Below are 14,794 nucleotides of genomic sequence, written 5' to 3' on the forward strand. Positions count from 1 at the left end.
AAATGATAATTTTCTTTAATTTTACTAATTATATGTGAGCATTGTTTTATTCTAAAAAATACTGCTATTTTTCCCAAGTTACATATAGAAATATTGTCGTTTAGACCATTTGTTTGCAGAAAATGAAAAATGATGCAAAACTTTAATCTCTAAATTAATGGAAAGAAATCAAGTTCATGTTTATTTACAAACAACAATATTAATGTTTTAATAGTTCAGATATCAGTATTTGGTAAAATATCACTGCTCTCATGCATCTTGGCATGTTCTCCTCCACCAGTCTTACACACTGCTTTTGGGTAAATTTATATAACTTCTGGCACCACAGTTTAAGCTCTTCAGCTATCTATCATCCTCTTGATTATATTCCACAGGCTTACAATAGTAGCCTTTGGTGGTCTTTTTATATATAGCATGATATGTTGGCCTGCATCTGCGACTGGTTGTGCATTTTTTTTATTTATTTATTTTATTTTATTTTTTTAACCTCTCCCCCCCCATTCCCTGTGGTTGAACACAGCCGCCGGCCTTTGTAGACGACCTCTTCAGCAGAAAGCAGGACACTCCAGCTCTCCCTCCCAAGAAGACCATACCACCACGACCCAAACCGCCCAGCGGTAGGTGTACGAATCGGTGGCAACACCACCAGGAAACACTGTAATACTTTACGAATATCCAGTGGAGGAGAGAAATACAGCCATTAATTATGAATTTTGGGATTGAGGACACGGGGAGTTGACCTCAGTAACACTTTAACCCTTAGAACCCTACAGACGGATTTTCCGTTCAAAATCGCACCTTGTGTTCTCAGCTTAATTACTCAGGAATACCTTCACACATCAACATAATCCATATATGGTTAGAAAGGGCGGAACTTACTCTTTCTAAAAATAACATCCCAGTGCGGTAAAGCTAAATATACAAGAAACCCATAGAGAAAAACTCCTTAAAGAGTGATAGATCTCCTTCCCCAACCAATATTATTTACCTTTAGTGCTTCAAACATATTTATGTGATGTTTCAAACCAAATAATATCAGTAAATGACTCAAAAATGTCCTCAGAAAAAGTGTGAAACTACCTGCACTCAAACTAAAGCTAGATATGCTGTGCACTACTTTATATAGTTTTTATTTATATTAATTATTTTATTTTCACATTTTTACTAGTCGTAGTTATTTTGCACTAAACATTTTTTATTTATTTAGACAAAAAAAAGTTAACATTTTTGTATGTAGTGTTCTTTGTGTGTCCTAATTAAAATGCTGCATAAGCTGCAGCATTGGCTGCTCTGAGTATGTATCCTAGAGGTGTGATTATCAAGAAAAAGAAATCCACCTGATGCTCTCCCTGTATTTTGTCAAAGTAATAATAAGCACTGTAATGAACTATCATCAATATTCTTATGCTTTCAACTTATATAAACTCTACTCTAACCATTTTTGAAAATATATCTTAGGTGTGAATATATTTATAGTCTATACATTCAAAAATATGTAAAAAAAAAAACAAACAATTCTTCTACCTTTTACATTTTAAATGATTATATTTTTGAGCAGCTGTATGGCTTCTGGAGTAAAATAGCTCATGACATGGTCTATCTGATATAATTACTGTGTTATAAGACCTGAAAGTGAAACTGACAAAAACGATGAAAAAACTCACCAAAACAGCCAAGAGTTCAAAGGATTAATCACTGACTGCAATCAAATCCTCACATCAGTCTCCAAAATCTAGAAGAAAAACACTTAACATAGACAATAAAGGCATTTGCTCAAACAAAAGCAGGATAAACTCATTTTTTAATACGCCTATATTTAAGATGGTGACAGTTAATGAGCCTGTGTCCCAATATATTAGTCCATATAGTGTAGTAAAAAAGTACAAAAGTACAAAAGCATGCTTTTAAGCATCATCTTGCAATCTCGTGGTAATATTAACAGACAGATATTTCTCCCCAGTCAGTCTAAAGACCTTTTTTTTTGTATCATTAATCTTTTATAAAAACAAAAACCACATAAAGCATAAATCCTGAAACAGCTGCCAGATTCACATTATGTCATAAAGTGAAAAAGTGAAGAAAGAAAAACAGTTTTAAAGCACAGCGATAATAACTGTGTTTGATTACTCAGTTGTATGTGTAAGTGCCAGAACTCGCACACATTTATTATTTAAATTTGCCTCTTGGTAGCTGTTTTTAAGGCTCTGTTTTAAAGCATGTGAACAACCCATAGTGTAAACTTGGTCATGCTGAAGAGTTTCCTCCACAGGCAAATCTTCTTTTAATCCACTGTTTAAACAGCTAAGCTAAGCAGTTTATCAGGCTTATTGGTCACTATGACAACTGACCACATGTTACACTTTATTTTAAATATTTCTTAAACCCTATCTGGACGGGATTAGAAATTTTCACTTTTATAGGGGGTCCCCTGTGATTTTATTCCCGTCCGAAACAACCATGTATGTGTTTTTCTCAGACGTTTTCTGAACAAAAAAAATTATAGGCTGATTTACATACTGTAATTACACTTTGGTCGAGCGTTTCCACGGAGATCCATGTAAACACAACAGCGAGTGAAATAAAAAAGGAGGAGCTACTAGGCCTGAAGCTACTAGGCCTGACAGTCTCAAAACTAAACAGTTTCAGAGAAGGTTTGAGGAAGTTTTAAAGCCGTATTCCGCGGCTCCGGTGCGGGAGTATTTTGGCTTTCAGCCAGATGAGCGAGGAGAACCATCAGCGCGAATCAGCCAGTATGTTTACAAGGTTTCACAACAGTGGAAACAAAAGCTGGCAATACTACTAACCTGAGATCTTATTTAAAGCACAACCATCCAGCCCAATTCATCCAAAAAAAAACTCACTGGTCCTCCTGTTTTTTGAATTACAGTCAGGATGCAAGAGTTTTATCACTGAGTAGAAGTGTGAAATATTTTCACAGATGTCCTCCTGAGAAACGAATCCCGTCCGGATCGAGCTATAGTTCAATGATAAGCTGAGCTAAAGGTGTTGCCATGTGGGTTAGCCAAACCTGACTCTTCCTGTAGGACTAATCTGATGAATATTTTTTCTCAATTAGTCAACAAATATTTCTGCCATGTCCTCCATCTCAAAAAAGTAGAGTGTGATAATTTTTTTCACAGACGTCCCCCTGAGGAAACTAATCCAATCAGGATAGGGCTTTAATTTGCTTGGACGGGCAATTCTAGAAACAATATTTCATTAGAGTTAGATCACCTTCTGTAATTGTTCTTTATTGTTTTACTCTATCAAACTGTGCATCTCAAAAATATAAGTTCCTAAAATATTCTCAGATAGACCAGAGGTTTTAAGTGTATTTTATACACAACCTGGATTGCTGTAAAATCCTATAATTGCAGCTCAGGCAGATATCTTGCCATATGCCATTTTGCCATATAAGCATCTCCCCTACTGCCATTTAAAAAGGCTCTCAGGGGCTACTTTTGGATAGTGTACCTCTTGGCGAGAGATCATTGGCTGCTAGACATACTTCTAATACGCACTTGAACACATTATTATTGACTTATCTATGACAGACTGTCTAGCCACCGTTGCTTTTGTATGCAGTAATGTCATAAACAAGAAACCTGGACTGCAGTAGCCTGCAACCATATCATCTTTAGCGATGAACCAAGGTTCTGTGAGTCATAATGGGTTAGTAGAGGAAACTGACCTGCTCATACACACTGTGAAGATGCGTGAGCAGGTCATTTACAGGAACAGCATTGTTATATTTAGTATTCTGTTTATTGTTGCTGCATGTCCTTGTGTAACGCGTGTGGGTGTACACAAATTGTCCCACCCGTTCAGGTGCTACTCAGCTGTAAATCCCCCATCACTGTTGAGACCACAACACAAAGAGGGTGAAGATTAGCCCTGCCTCCTCTGATACATGTAAAGTCAGCCGCCACCTCTGATGTAGCATTACCGAGTAGCATCACAGCACGCATAAAGGAAAGCGCAGCAACTCGGTTCTGATACATTAGCTCACAGACGCCTTGTGCCTGTTGACATCACCCTTTGGAATGATAAGGGGAAAGAGCGCCACCCAGAGAGAGCAAGGCTCTGGCAGCTGACGGCAAGCTGCATGACTGGGATTCGAACCAGCATTCTCTCGAACAGAGTGGCGTACACTCTGCCCACCGCATTGATAACATTTCTCGGCCACAGGGCCGTGCGACGCTGAGAATTTGACGTTAAGCGAAATTTAAGGGTTAAATTTACCTAGCACTCCGTCTATGTCTTTACAACTAAGGCTGTGTCTCTGAAAACATTTTGTCCTTTGAGTTTTAGAGCTGTAAAATTAACTGTGGGGGAAGGCAGGTAGGCGTTCTCTGATCCAGTGCTTTTAGCCAATCAGAGGTGATATATTTGCATGTATATATATTTATGAGCAAGAGCCAAAGCCTGTCTTTGTTCAGAGACCTCTAATTTAGTGATCTAAAGCAGGGCTGAATAGAAACACCTGAGCACTTTTTTTTCACAATAAATGTCTCACTTTTTGGCTTTTATTTTTTATTTATTCACTACTAAAAAAATGTAAGGTTTTAGAACACGCCCATTTTCCCCTTTTATTTTTGACATTTATGCTCTTCAGGTCTAATCCATAACCAGAAATGCTACAAAATCCAATGTACTAAATAGAGACCACAACTAGACATTTTAAAATTAATAAAAAAAATGATGGAATTAGACCTTAAAAAAAATACAAGAATATTATCAGATTTGTAACATGATCAATAAAGTCAATGATCCAGAATGTCATGATACTAATAATGCACTCCAAAAATATCCATATATGCAGAATTAAAGTAAAATAAATTATACTGAAAGATATAATCTGTCTGTAGTAGGTATATGATCGGAAATGAGAACAGTGTAATTTTTGTTCTTTTGCTAAAAACTTAAAAAAAAAAAAAAAAGTAGTACCCTGATGTGATTATTAGGGGTGGGGATATCATACCTGTCAAGTTTTGGACTTAAAAATAAGGGAATGTTTCCGCCACCCCAACAGCCCAACCGAGGTGAACTGCTTACAGACTACAGTTAGACTATCGAAATCTGATAGTCTACCTTTGTTGACACTGAAATGCTGTGGAAATTCCTACATATGTAACTAATTCTTTTTATACAGTCGAATTGAAAACTCTTTTCTAGATATTTACATAAAATCTCTTATATGAAATATACACTGCTCAAAAAAATAAAGGGAACACTCAAATAACACATCCTAGATCTGAATGAATGAAATATTCTCATTGAATACTTTGTTCTGTACAAAGTTGAATGTGCTGACAACAAAATCACACAAAAATCATCAATGGAAATCAAATTTATTAACCAATGGAGGCCTGGATTTGGAGCCACACACAAAATTAAAGTGAAAAAACACACTACAGGCTGATCCAACTTTAATGTAATGTCCTTAAAACAAGTCAAAATGAGGCTCAGTATTGTGTGTGGCCTACACGTGCCTGTATGACCTCCCTACAACGCCTGGGCATGCTCCTGATGAGGTGGCGGATGGTCTCCTGAGGGATCTCCTCCCAGATCTGGACTAAAGCATCCGCCAACTCCTGGACAGTCTGTGGTGCAACGTGACGTTGGTGGATGGAGCGAGACATGATGTCCCAGATGTGCTCAATCGGATTCAGGTCTGGGGAACGGGCGGGCCAGTCCATAGCTTCAATGCCTTCATCTTGCAGGAACTGCTGACACACTCCAGCCACATGAGGTCTAGCATTGTCCTGCATTAGGAGGACCCCAGGGCCAACCGCACCAGCATATGGTCTCACAAGGGGTCTGAGGATCTCATCTCGGTACCTAATGGCAGTCAGGCCACCTCTGGTGAGCACATGGAGGGCTGTGGGGCCCTCCAAAGAAATGCCACCCCACACCATTACTGACCCACTGCCAAACCGGTCATGCTGAAGGATGTTGCAGGCAGCAGACCGCTCTCCACGGCGTCTCCAGACTCTGTCACGTCTGTCATGTGCTCAGTGTGAACCTGCTTTCATCTGTGAAGAGCACAAGGCGCCAGTGGCGAATTTGCCAATCCTGGTGTTCTCTGGCAAATGCCAAGCGTCCTGCACGGTGTTGGGCTGTGAGCACAACCCCCATCTGTGGACGTCGGGCCCTCATACCATCCTCATGGAGTCGGTTTCTAACCGTTTGTGCAGACACATGCACATTTGTGGCCTGCTGGAGGTCATTTTGCAGGGCTCTGGCAGTGCTCCTCCTGTTCCTTCTTGCACAAAGGCGGAGGTAGCGGTCCTGCTGCTGGGTTGTTGCCCTCCTACGGCCTCCTCCACGTCTCCTGGTGTACTGGCCTGTCCCCTGGTAGCGCCTCCAGCCTCTGGACACTACGCTGACAGACACAGCAAACCTTCTTGCCACAGCTCGCATTGATGTGCCATCCTGGATGAGCTGCACTACCTGAGCCACTTGTGTGGGTTGTAGAGTCCGTCTCATGCTACCACGAGTGTGAAAGCACCACCAACATTCAAAACTGACCAAAACATCAGCCAGACAGCATAGGTTCTGAGAAGTGGTCTGTGGTCCCCACCTGCAGAACCACTCCTTTATTGAGTGTGTCTTGCTAATTGCCAATAATTTCCACCTGTTGTCTATTCCATTTGCACAACAGCAGGTGAAATTGATTGTCAATCAGTGTTGCTTCCTAAGTGGACAGTTTAATTTCACAGAAGTTTGATTTACTTGGAGTTATATTGTGTTATTTGAGTGTTCCCTTTATTTTTTTGAGCAGTGTATATATATATTTTTATTTATTTATTTATTTTATTATTGTTGTTAAATTGAAGGGTGCACAAATTACCAAAAAGGATATATTCCATAAGTAAATAATAGTCCTAAGGGGCCTACACAATTAATAATCTTTCATTAATACTTCTTTCTATTGATCAGTCCAGTCCTAATCAGTTCAGTTAAATTCAGCCCTCTTCACATTTTCTCTCTCTCTCTCCAGCTCAACCATCTCTTCTACCCCTTCTAAAAAATAAATTACACCACAATACTTGAGATTTAAACAAATTCTAACAAACCCTAAAACTAGCCCTGAACTAATAGAGTTTGGAAATTATAGGTTTTGGCTGATCAGGCACATCAGGGCAGGGCATTATATGTATGTAGATTTTTCTCAAACCCTGAATATCTATCTAGCTAATTCTAAAGTTAAGCTAACTGAGTCACTAGCTGTATTTTATTAAACACACAGTGGGTTTAATTTATGTTTTGATTCAGAGAAGAGTCTTTTTAAACAGCTATCAGAAACAATCTCATCACAGTTTACATGGTTAGTTACCTTTCTTTTAGAAAAATCTCCGTATATCCAGATTATTTTTAACGACAGCTGCTCCGACTAGCTGCCTGAACCCACAGCGAGGGAGGGAGGGGGGCGGGGCTTCCCCCACACTAAACTGCGCTCCGCAAAACCGATTGTCTGTTTCTTCTGAAAGGCGGGACTTTCTCCTTGAACCGGCACCGCGATTGGTTACATAGCGGTCAGTGCCCTGTCGCCTGTGGTCTACATTTTTTTTATTTAATATAATACGGGAAATTTACGGGAAAATCCTAATACGGGAGGACGGCGGGAAAGAGGAGTAAAATACGGTAGTTTCCCGGCCAAAACGGGAGACTTGACAGGTATGGGATATGGCACGATATTTCAGGGCATAATGTTATTCACGATATGGGCACACCCCTACTAGAAACACAGTTTAAAGATTATACAGTTTTATTACATGATAATGTGTAGATATTTTGTGTTTAAAATGTGTTGCACAAATAAAATTAAGATCTGAAAATAAGATTAAATTATTATCTTTTCATTATTATTTTAAATCATGTAAAAATGTGTAAAATGTGTAAAGTTGTGCTCTTCTCTCAGTAAAACCCTAAAACTCTTTTCTAGTCTGAACAAACACTGAGAAAGAAGAAAGACGATGCAGTCATTTTTCTTTTTCTTTTTTCCACCCCATCTGCCCGCACCTTTACACACTTTACATACACTCACCACGGTCACACATGAGAGGTTGAGAAACACTCATGATTGACCACACTGATATCACACACTTATTTTTTTTTTTTTAAGAGGAAAACAGGAAGTGAGGGGTTAGAGCAGGTTTGCTTTAAGATGGTGTGTTTTTTAGATTAGATTTAGTTGAGATCAGTGTGCTGGTTTGCGCGTATAGATGATTGTGTGATATTTAAAAGCTGAAACTCTTCTAGTGAAGAGATGCTATCTTGGTGTGAAGGAACGTAATTGTTCTAGTTTTCGTCGGTAGAATCAGTGCAGCTCACTCTGCTGAGACTGTAGCTCCCTGAAGCTCGAGAAAATTGTTGTGGTGTTGTAGAAGTGTTTTTTAATACAAGGTTAAAAGTGGAGATTTAGCCAGTATATATTGAGGGGCACAGCAACAGCTCAGTTGCTTCAATCATCTGCGGTTAGCCTGCACTGCCAGCATCGTGTGCTGATCTCCACACCCTTCCCCACTTCCTCTGTGTGTTGGGTTGTGTGTGTGTGTGTGTGTGTGTGTGTTTTTATTCACACACTTTGGTGAACCGGGTGACTTGTGTACCACAAATTTACACAGCTCTTTTTTTTTTTTTTTTTCCACACAGAGTACACACTACTGTCACACTCTGCTGATGCTTTCTCATAACTTTTTCATAACTTTAAAAATGATTATAGTAATTACATCTAACTGTTAAGTAAACTATGATAAAATTCTGCTCTTCAGACATCTTAGATTAGAATTCCAAGGCCGTTTTTGCTGCTGCAGCCTTGAAGCAGTGAGGGTTAAAGGCCCAAAAGTGGCAGTTTAGCTGACCTGGATATAAACCCCCATAACCCAGCGTTCTAACCACTAAGCTTCTTTTGTTTAGGGCTCTAAAATTTCCACGAACTAAAGAACACAGACTGAAATGAATCAGACAGAACTGAAGCATTGAAACTAGGCGTGTAATAATACACTCTTCTTATGAGATGAGAGAAAATTTTAACATTAAAGATATATTTTTCATTTCAAATTTTGAAATATGTAATTGAAGAAAATATTATATTAATAGTTTTAAGCAAGTTCTAGTAGAAATCTTTCTCTGATCAGTAGAGACTCCAGAGAGTTTCTCCAAAAAAGAAAGGAAGGATACACTCTTTTTAATATCTTTAATTTTTGAAATGTCACTAAATAAACTTGTATACCAAAAGGCTTTTATTTTTAATTTATTCACTACTGAAAATTGTAAAGGTTTTAGAACACGCCCATTTTCCCCTTTTATTTTTGACATTTATGCTCTTCAGGTCTAAACCATAACCAGAAATGCTACAAAATCCAATGTACTAAATGTTGCAGTTTAGCAAATTTATCTTAACAGATAAATAAATATTTAAAAATATATATTTTTAAGAAATAAATAAAAAAAATAGGGGGTGATGTTTGGCAAACAATTCATTGGTTAACAGCTTACAGCTGGTAAGTAGCAATACAAAAAATAATCTGAGTTTTGGAAATGGATTAAAAAAATTGTCACTTTGTCTGTAGTAAAAGCAGTATTGGAACAACTTGTTTTACTGCACTCTCTACTGCAGCATTTACACACTTCTCATAATAACCTGAGGCTTGAAAAAAATCGATTAAAAAAAAATTACTTTACAAAGCCTTTATCTGTAGTAAAGCAGTATTAGAACATGTCAAGGCAATGTACTCTCTACTGCAGCATTTGCACACTTACACACTTTTGCTGGAGTGGAGAAACAGCAAATAGCTGGTTTGAAGTACATGCTCAGTTCGAGGAGGTGAAAAAAGGCCAGGCGGTTTGCTTTTGCTGTTTTTGCAGTTATAGCTGCACCAAGAGATGTGTGCATACGAGAGAGAAGCCCGTAGTGCATGGGTAAAGGCAAAAAGACACAGGTTCGCATATAGAAGTGGCTCAGATCTGTGTTGAAAAAAAAAACGGAATTGGCACGTTTACACAGCCATGAAAAAAGCAGATCTAAACCACATTGAGCAAAAAATCTGATTTTGAATCACTTTGGCCTGGTAAACGTAAATGTGAACGTGGGCTAAGTCTCATTTTCAGCAGAGAAGAGAAGATTTAGAGAGGTCTCACAGGTGAAAGCCGTTGTTAAGATGAGAAAACAACAAAAAAACAGATGCCTTATATTTCTGTATCCTCTGCTGTTACTTCTGCATTTTTTTTCTGCATTAGTTTGTTTACCCGAGTGCACAGTTTTAGCAGCGTAGCTGTGCTCTCTATATTAATATTATTATCATTATTATTATTAAAGCTCTTCTCTGAAGCGTTTGTCCTCCAGCTGTGAATGGAGAATTGATGAGCTGTGCTTGTTTTTGCTGGCTTTGACCTGTCAGGGTGGAGCTCTGTATTGTGGTTTGCTATTCCGTTTACTGAAAGAGAGAAACTGATTGCTGGTCTGGTATAAATAACAGCCCAATTGACACTGCGGTTAACACCTTTAGAGGAACCAGCAACCAGTTTAAAGTTCTCACGAGCGAGACGATGCCAATCGTTGCACACCAGAGAAAAAAAAAGTGTTACACGTAAGCATTTTTTATGCATTTTTTGTACATAGCTAGTGTGTATTTTGCAGCACACCCCATTCCCCCCTCCCCCCTCTTTCTGCATCTTTAACCTTTATACATAACCATATTCCAGAAAGCGTGGGATGACTGTACTGGCTGCTCGTGTGTAGTTTCACCATAGCAGATTGGGTGGCATTGGTGCACCACAGGAGTGTAACTGAAAAAGCTGTGGTTTTATCGGTTGATCTAGGGCAAAAGGTTGGCAGTGGTTGATCGCAATACCTTTGGCATGCATAGTAAAGCTGTACACTGTGAGTGGTCGATTTTTAAATTGGCAACCTTTGGCATCTTTTCTCTTTCAGAACAATTTGGCTTGCAGTCAGGGCCGATGGAAAAGGACGTCCCCCTTATAAGAAAACGCAGCGATAATGACTAAAATCAAGCTTGCAGCTACAGCAGGGTGTGGTAGGGTTCTCACACACTGAGAAAGGAAATGTGAGCGAAGCGGGACAACACAATTGTGCATCACAATTTGTAGTCTTTTTTTTTTCTCTATTTTTATTTGCATAAAGAAAAAATCACATTTTAAAAAGTCAAATTCACAAGTCTGTCAAAAGCTTTGTCTGTTGCCAAAACTTGAATCATTTCTCACACCTCAGGATTTGAAGATAGTTATTAAGGGTGGGTGATATGGCCCTAAAATACTATCACAATATTTCATTCTATTTCTGTGATAAAAATACTCTGGGCAATACCACAAACCAGTGAATTAAAAAAAAAAAAAAGAATTTTAAATTGAAACTAAAATTGTGTTATTCAGGGTTAAAATGGTCATGAAAAAACAGGAAAAGTCATCAAATTTGAAAATGGCAATTTCCAGGCCTGGATAAGTTTTGGAAAAATAAAAATAACCAGAAATAAAAAATAAAAAAGTCCTGGAAAGTTGGTCCACAAATCTTCTTCAAATCTATTTTGATCTAATATATAACAAATATGTGAGCTCAGAGGTAATTCAGTAATTTAAGCCTACACAATGGAGCTCTCTGGATCCGACACATTTTATTATTAAAATTTTTTGGATTTATTTTAGGCCTAATATAATCAATTTTGATGATCGTTTTAGTTGATGTTTGCTTTTATTGTCCATGTTTGCACTGCTTTATCATATGATCATGAAAATTTGCCTTAAAGGCATGGAAATGTATTGGATTAAAAGTGTGTGAACCCTAATTATTGCGATTATATGATTTATGGCACACTGTGAAGGTGTGTGAGCAGGTCATTTGCAGATATAATGATGTTGTTTTATTTAGTATTCTGTTTGTTGTTGATGTAAAAGTTGGGTTTGTGCACTGCTGCATGTCCTTGTGTAAGGTTTCACATCAACGTCAAAAATCGGGGGCACAAAAATACCAGGTAAAAAAAATTAACCTGCATGTTTTAACATTATATGTGTGTAAATATACGTCCTCCTCCAGCTGTTGGTAGTAGGTGGTCCGTCACAAACCCTGGAAATATCAGCCAGTAGCATTCACTGAGGGAGGTGATCGTGACCCCACCCCTAAACTGTCAAAACAACTCCTTTCTACACTCGAGCACAAAAGCCTCATTCGAGCTATAAGACACTCAAGAAAGAGAAAAATGAAGCTCAAGAGCGATATTTTGTTCAGTGCACGCACGATTCCCTTTTTTTTTGCTTTCGAGTTTTACATTTGCGCTTGTGAGACTTGTGTGACGCCATACTTCAGTGACACACCTGTGTTTTCTGTTGCCAAGATAGCAATATGCCAGAAGTTTACCTAAATCAGGGTTGAAAATGGTCATGAAAAACCTGAAAAGTCATGGAATTTGAAAATAGCAGTTTCCAGGCCTGGGCCCTGGGTCTGCCCCCCTCTGCTTCAGTTTTAAAACAAAGCCCAAAACTGATTTATATTGTTGAGTTTTTGCAGCACTGTGACTTACACAAATGTATCACAAGCAAATGTTTCTGTTCTGTTTCAGGTAAAAGCACCCCGACTCACATGCCCGGCTCGGCGGACTCGTCCAAGTCAAGCGATCCCTTCCAGCCCTTCGGCTCCGACGTCAACGACCCGTTTCAGAGTAAAAAAGGGGTCGGGGACCCATTTAGTGGCAAAGATCCGTTTGCACCGTCTGCTTCAAGTAAAGCCTCTAAAGACTCTTCCTTGGGTTTTGCAGACTTCAGCTCTGTAAGTTGAGCTTAGTGATACTACTTCTCTTGTCCAGTCCACCTTTTTTTTAATCTTCTTTTTCTTTTTTTTTCTTTTTTATTCCTCCCCAAAAGTACTCTCTGCTTTTTAGTAATCATGAGTGAGATTTTGTGGAGCAGACCGCACCATTGGCTTCTGTACCTCTCCGTCTATGCTGTTGCCTCATGCTGGCTACTCTCCATCTCTACTGCCATTACTATTTGTAATTAACCAACTCCATGGAATGATCAGGAAAGGAAAAGGAAAGATCATGAAGCCGGACGCGGCAGATTCTGTCGTTTGTTGTGTTTGCTGTTATCTCCCCTTTGTTGTCTTGCCTTATGTAGGCTTTGCTGAATCATATGGGCCACAAGTCTTGAGGGGTGAAAGCTCAGTTTCTCTGAGGTCCAGCTAGCTTTGCACACTGCTATGCTGAAGTCCCACTATCAGGAATATTCTCCTCGGTTTAGTCAGGAAAGGTTTCTCTGAGATGCACTTTTTTCCACACTGTTTGAAATACTGGTACTTAATGTGAGCCAGTTTGTGTCTTAGATGTATAGATTGTTAAACTGTTAGGAGTATAGAACAAATTCATATAAAGAACTTAAGTATTTCTTATAAATGCAAACTCCTATTATCACTAAGTTCTGCATATTGCGCAATTAATTTACTTTCTCTTTCCATCAGTTGAGTTAACAAAATTCAGAGCACATTAGCTCCTGCGTTAAACTATCAATAAAAGTCTATTTTGTGGTTTATTTTTATACATAAGGTGCACCAGGTTATAAGGTGAATTAAGCGACACTAGTAAGGAACAGGGGTGTTTCCCTTTCCGCCATGTTTCCCTTCTAATTCAGCAGGTCTTGGTGGTGGGGGGCTTTTAAAGTGAAACGAGAGCTGGATGTTAATCTACACAGATTTCTTTCCTGAAAACTAGTTATTTGGGTGAGTAAAGTAAAAGCTTACATTTATTTACAGTAAGCTTAGATTTCCAGATTTCCACTAAGGCTGGGTGCAGCAGCATCAGCAGCATTTGCATCGGCAGCTAACTTGTAGTGCTAGCCGCGGTTATGACAAAAGAGCTACTAGCACTAGCGTGGTAAGCGGCTAATTCTATTACTGCTCCAACCTGGGTGCTGGAGAAAAATATGGTAAAATTCTAGCAAAAAATCTCACCATAAAACAATATTAGAATAATATCTGACTGACTACAAAAAGGTACAGGTTGGGCTCAGTATAAAAAGGCTTCAGTACTCAATAACTATAGTAATGCTATAGTAATATCTGTGGATTTAGAATGGGATGTCATAAATGCTACTGTAGGTGTAATACTGTTGTCCATATAGTGTAAGCATACTAAATCACTCAGGCTTGATAAGCTTATCTAAATGGTAAACAGCAGTAGATAAGTCTCTTAGCACTTGGCAAATATTCAGACTCCACCTTTTTCCATTTGGTCAATAGCTGGAAACTGTCAGTGTTTGCTTCAGTTGAGATTTTTCCCTGCTCACGAACTTTAGCCAACATGCTGAAAAAATCTCTTTCACTTCTTTGTACTTTTTGGGCATCCTTCTGTAGAAAAGCAGAAATCAAGCTTTAGCTGAGAAGCCACGCCAGCATTTCCTCTGATTGCTAATTGTAGCAGCTGATAGCTATTTGTGCAATCGAGTGTGCCTCGTTATCACACCCTTCACTTGATCATGTATTTTAAGGTTTTTCTAGACACAAACTGGCTCTCGTTCTGTATCTGATGGAGGTCTTCTAAGAGGTCTCATGATTTGACTGTGGAGTCTTTGGGGAAATGTGTGTTTATCTTTAGATGTGCTTGTTTTAGTGTAGTCTTAATTGAGTTCCTGCAGCTAGTAGTAAGTGTTTATGCACTGAGGCTCAGTGTACTAAGTGCTCTAAATTCTCTCAGAGAACTCAGAGACTGAAAACACTATTCAGTCTGTGTTTTCTGTAAGAAACGTAAGTACAGTATTAGTTTGACAGTGTTGTTGTGGATTCCTA

The 14,794-nt window shown here is 38.7% G+C and overlaps 1 protein-coding gene across 5 annotated transcripts in view; it reads left to right on the forward strand.

Moving 5' to 3' along the window:
* Positions 1-14,794, forward strand: part of eps15l1a (epidermal growth factor receptor pathway substrate 15-like 1a) — a 55,143-nt gene that overhangs the window by 27,808 nt on the left and 12,541 nt on the right. For 3 of the 5 annotated variants that reach the window (XM_022669644.2, XM_022669647.2, XM_022669646.2), the window contains 2 exons: positions 521-617; positions 12,579-12,784. In XM_022669644.2, the coding sequence (XP_022525365.1) occupies positions 521-617; positions 12,579-12,784 (303 nt within the window). The remainder of the gene's footprint in view (positions 1-520; positions 618-12,578; positions 12,785-14,794) is intronic. The other 2 variants (XM_022669645.2, XM_022669649.2) reach the window with 1 other exon arrangement.

Source organism: Astyanax mexicanus, chromosome 16 (genome assembly GCF_023375975.1).
Source record: "Astyanax mexicanus isolate ESR-SI-001 chromosome 16, AstMex3_surface, whole genome shotgun sequence".
NCBI classification, from domain to species: Eukaryota; Metazoa; Chordata; class Actinopteri; order Characiformes; family Acestrorhamphidae; genus Astyanax; species Astyanax mexicanus.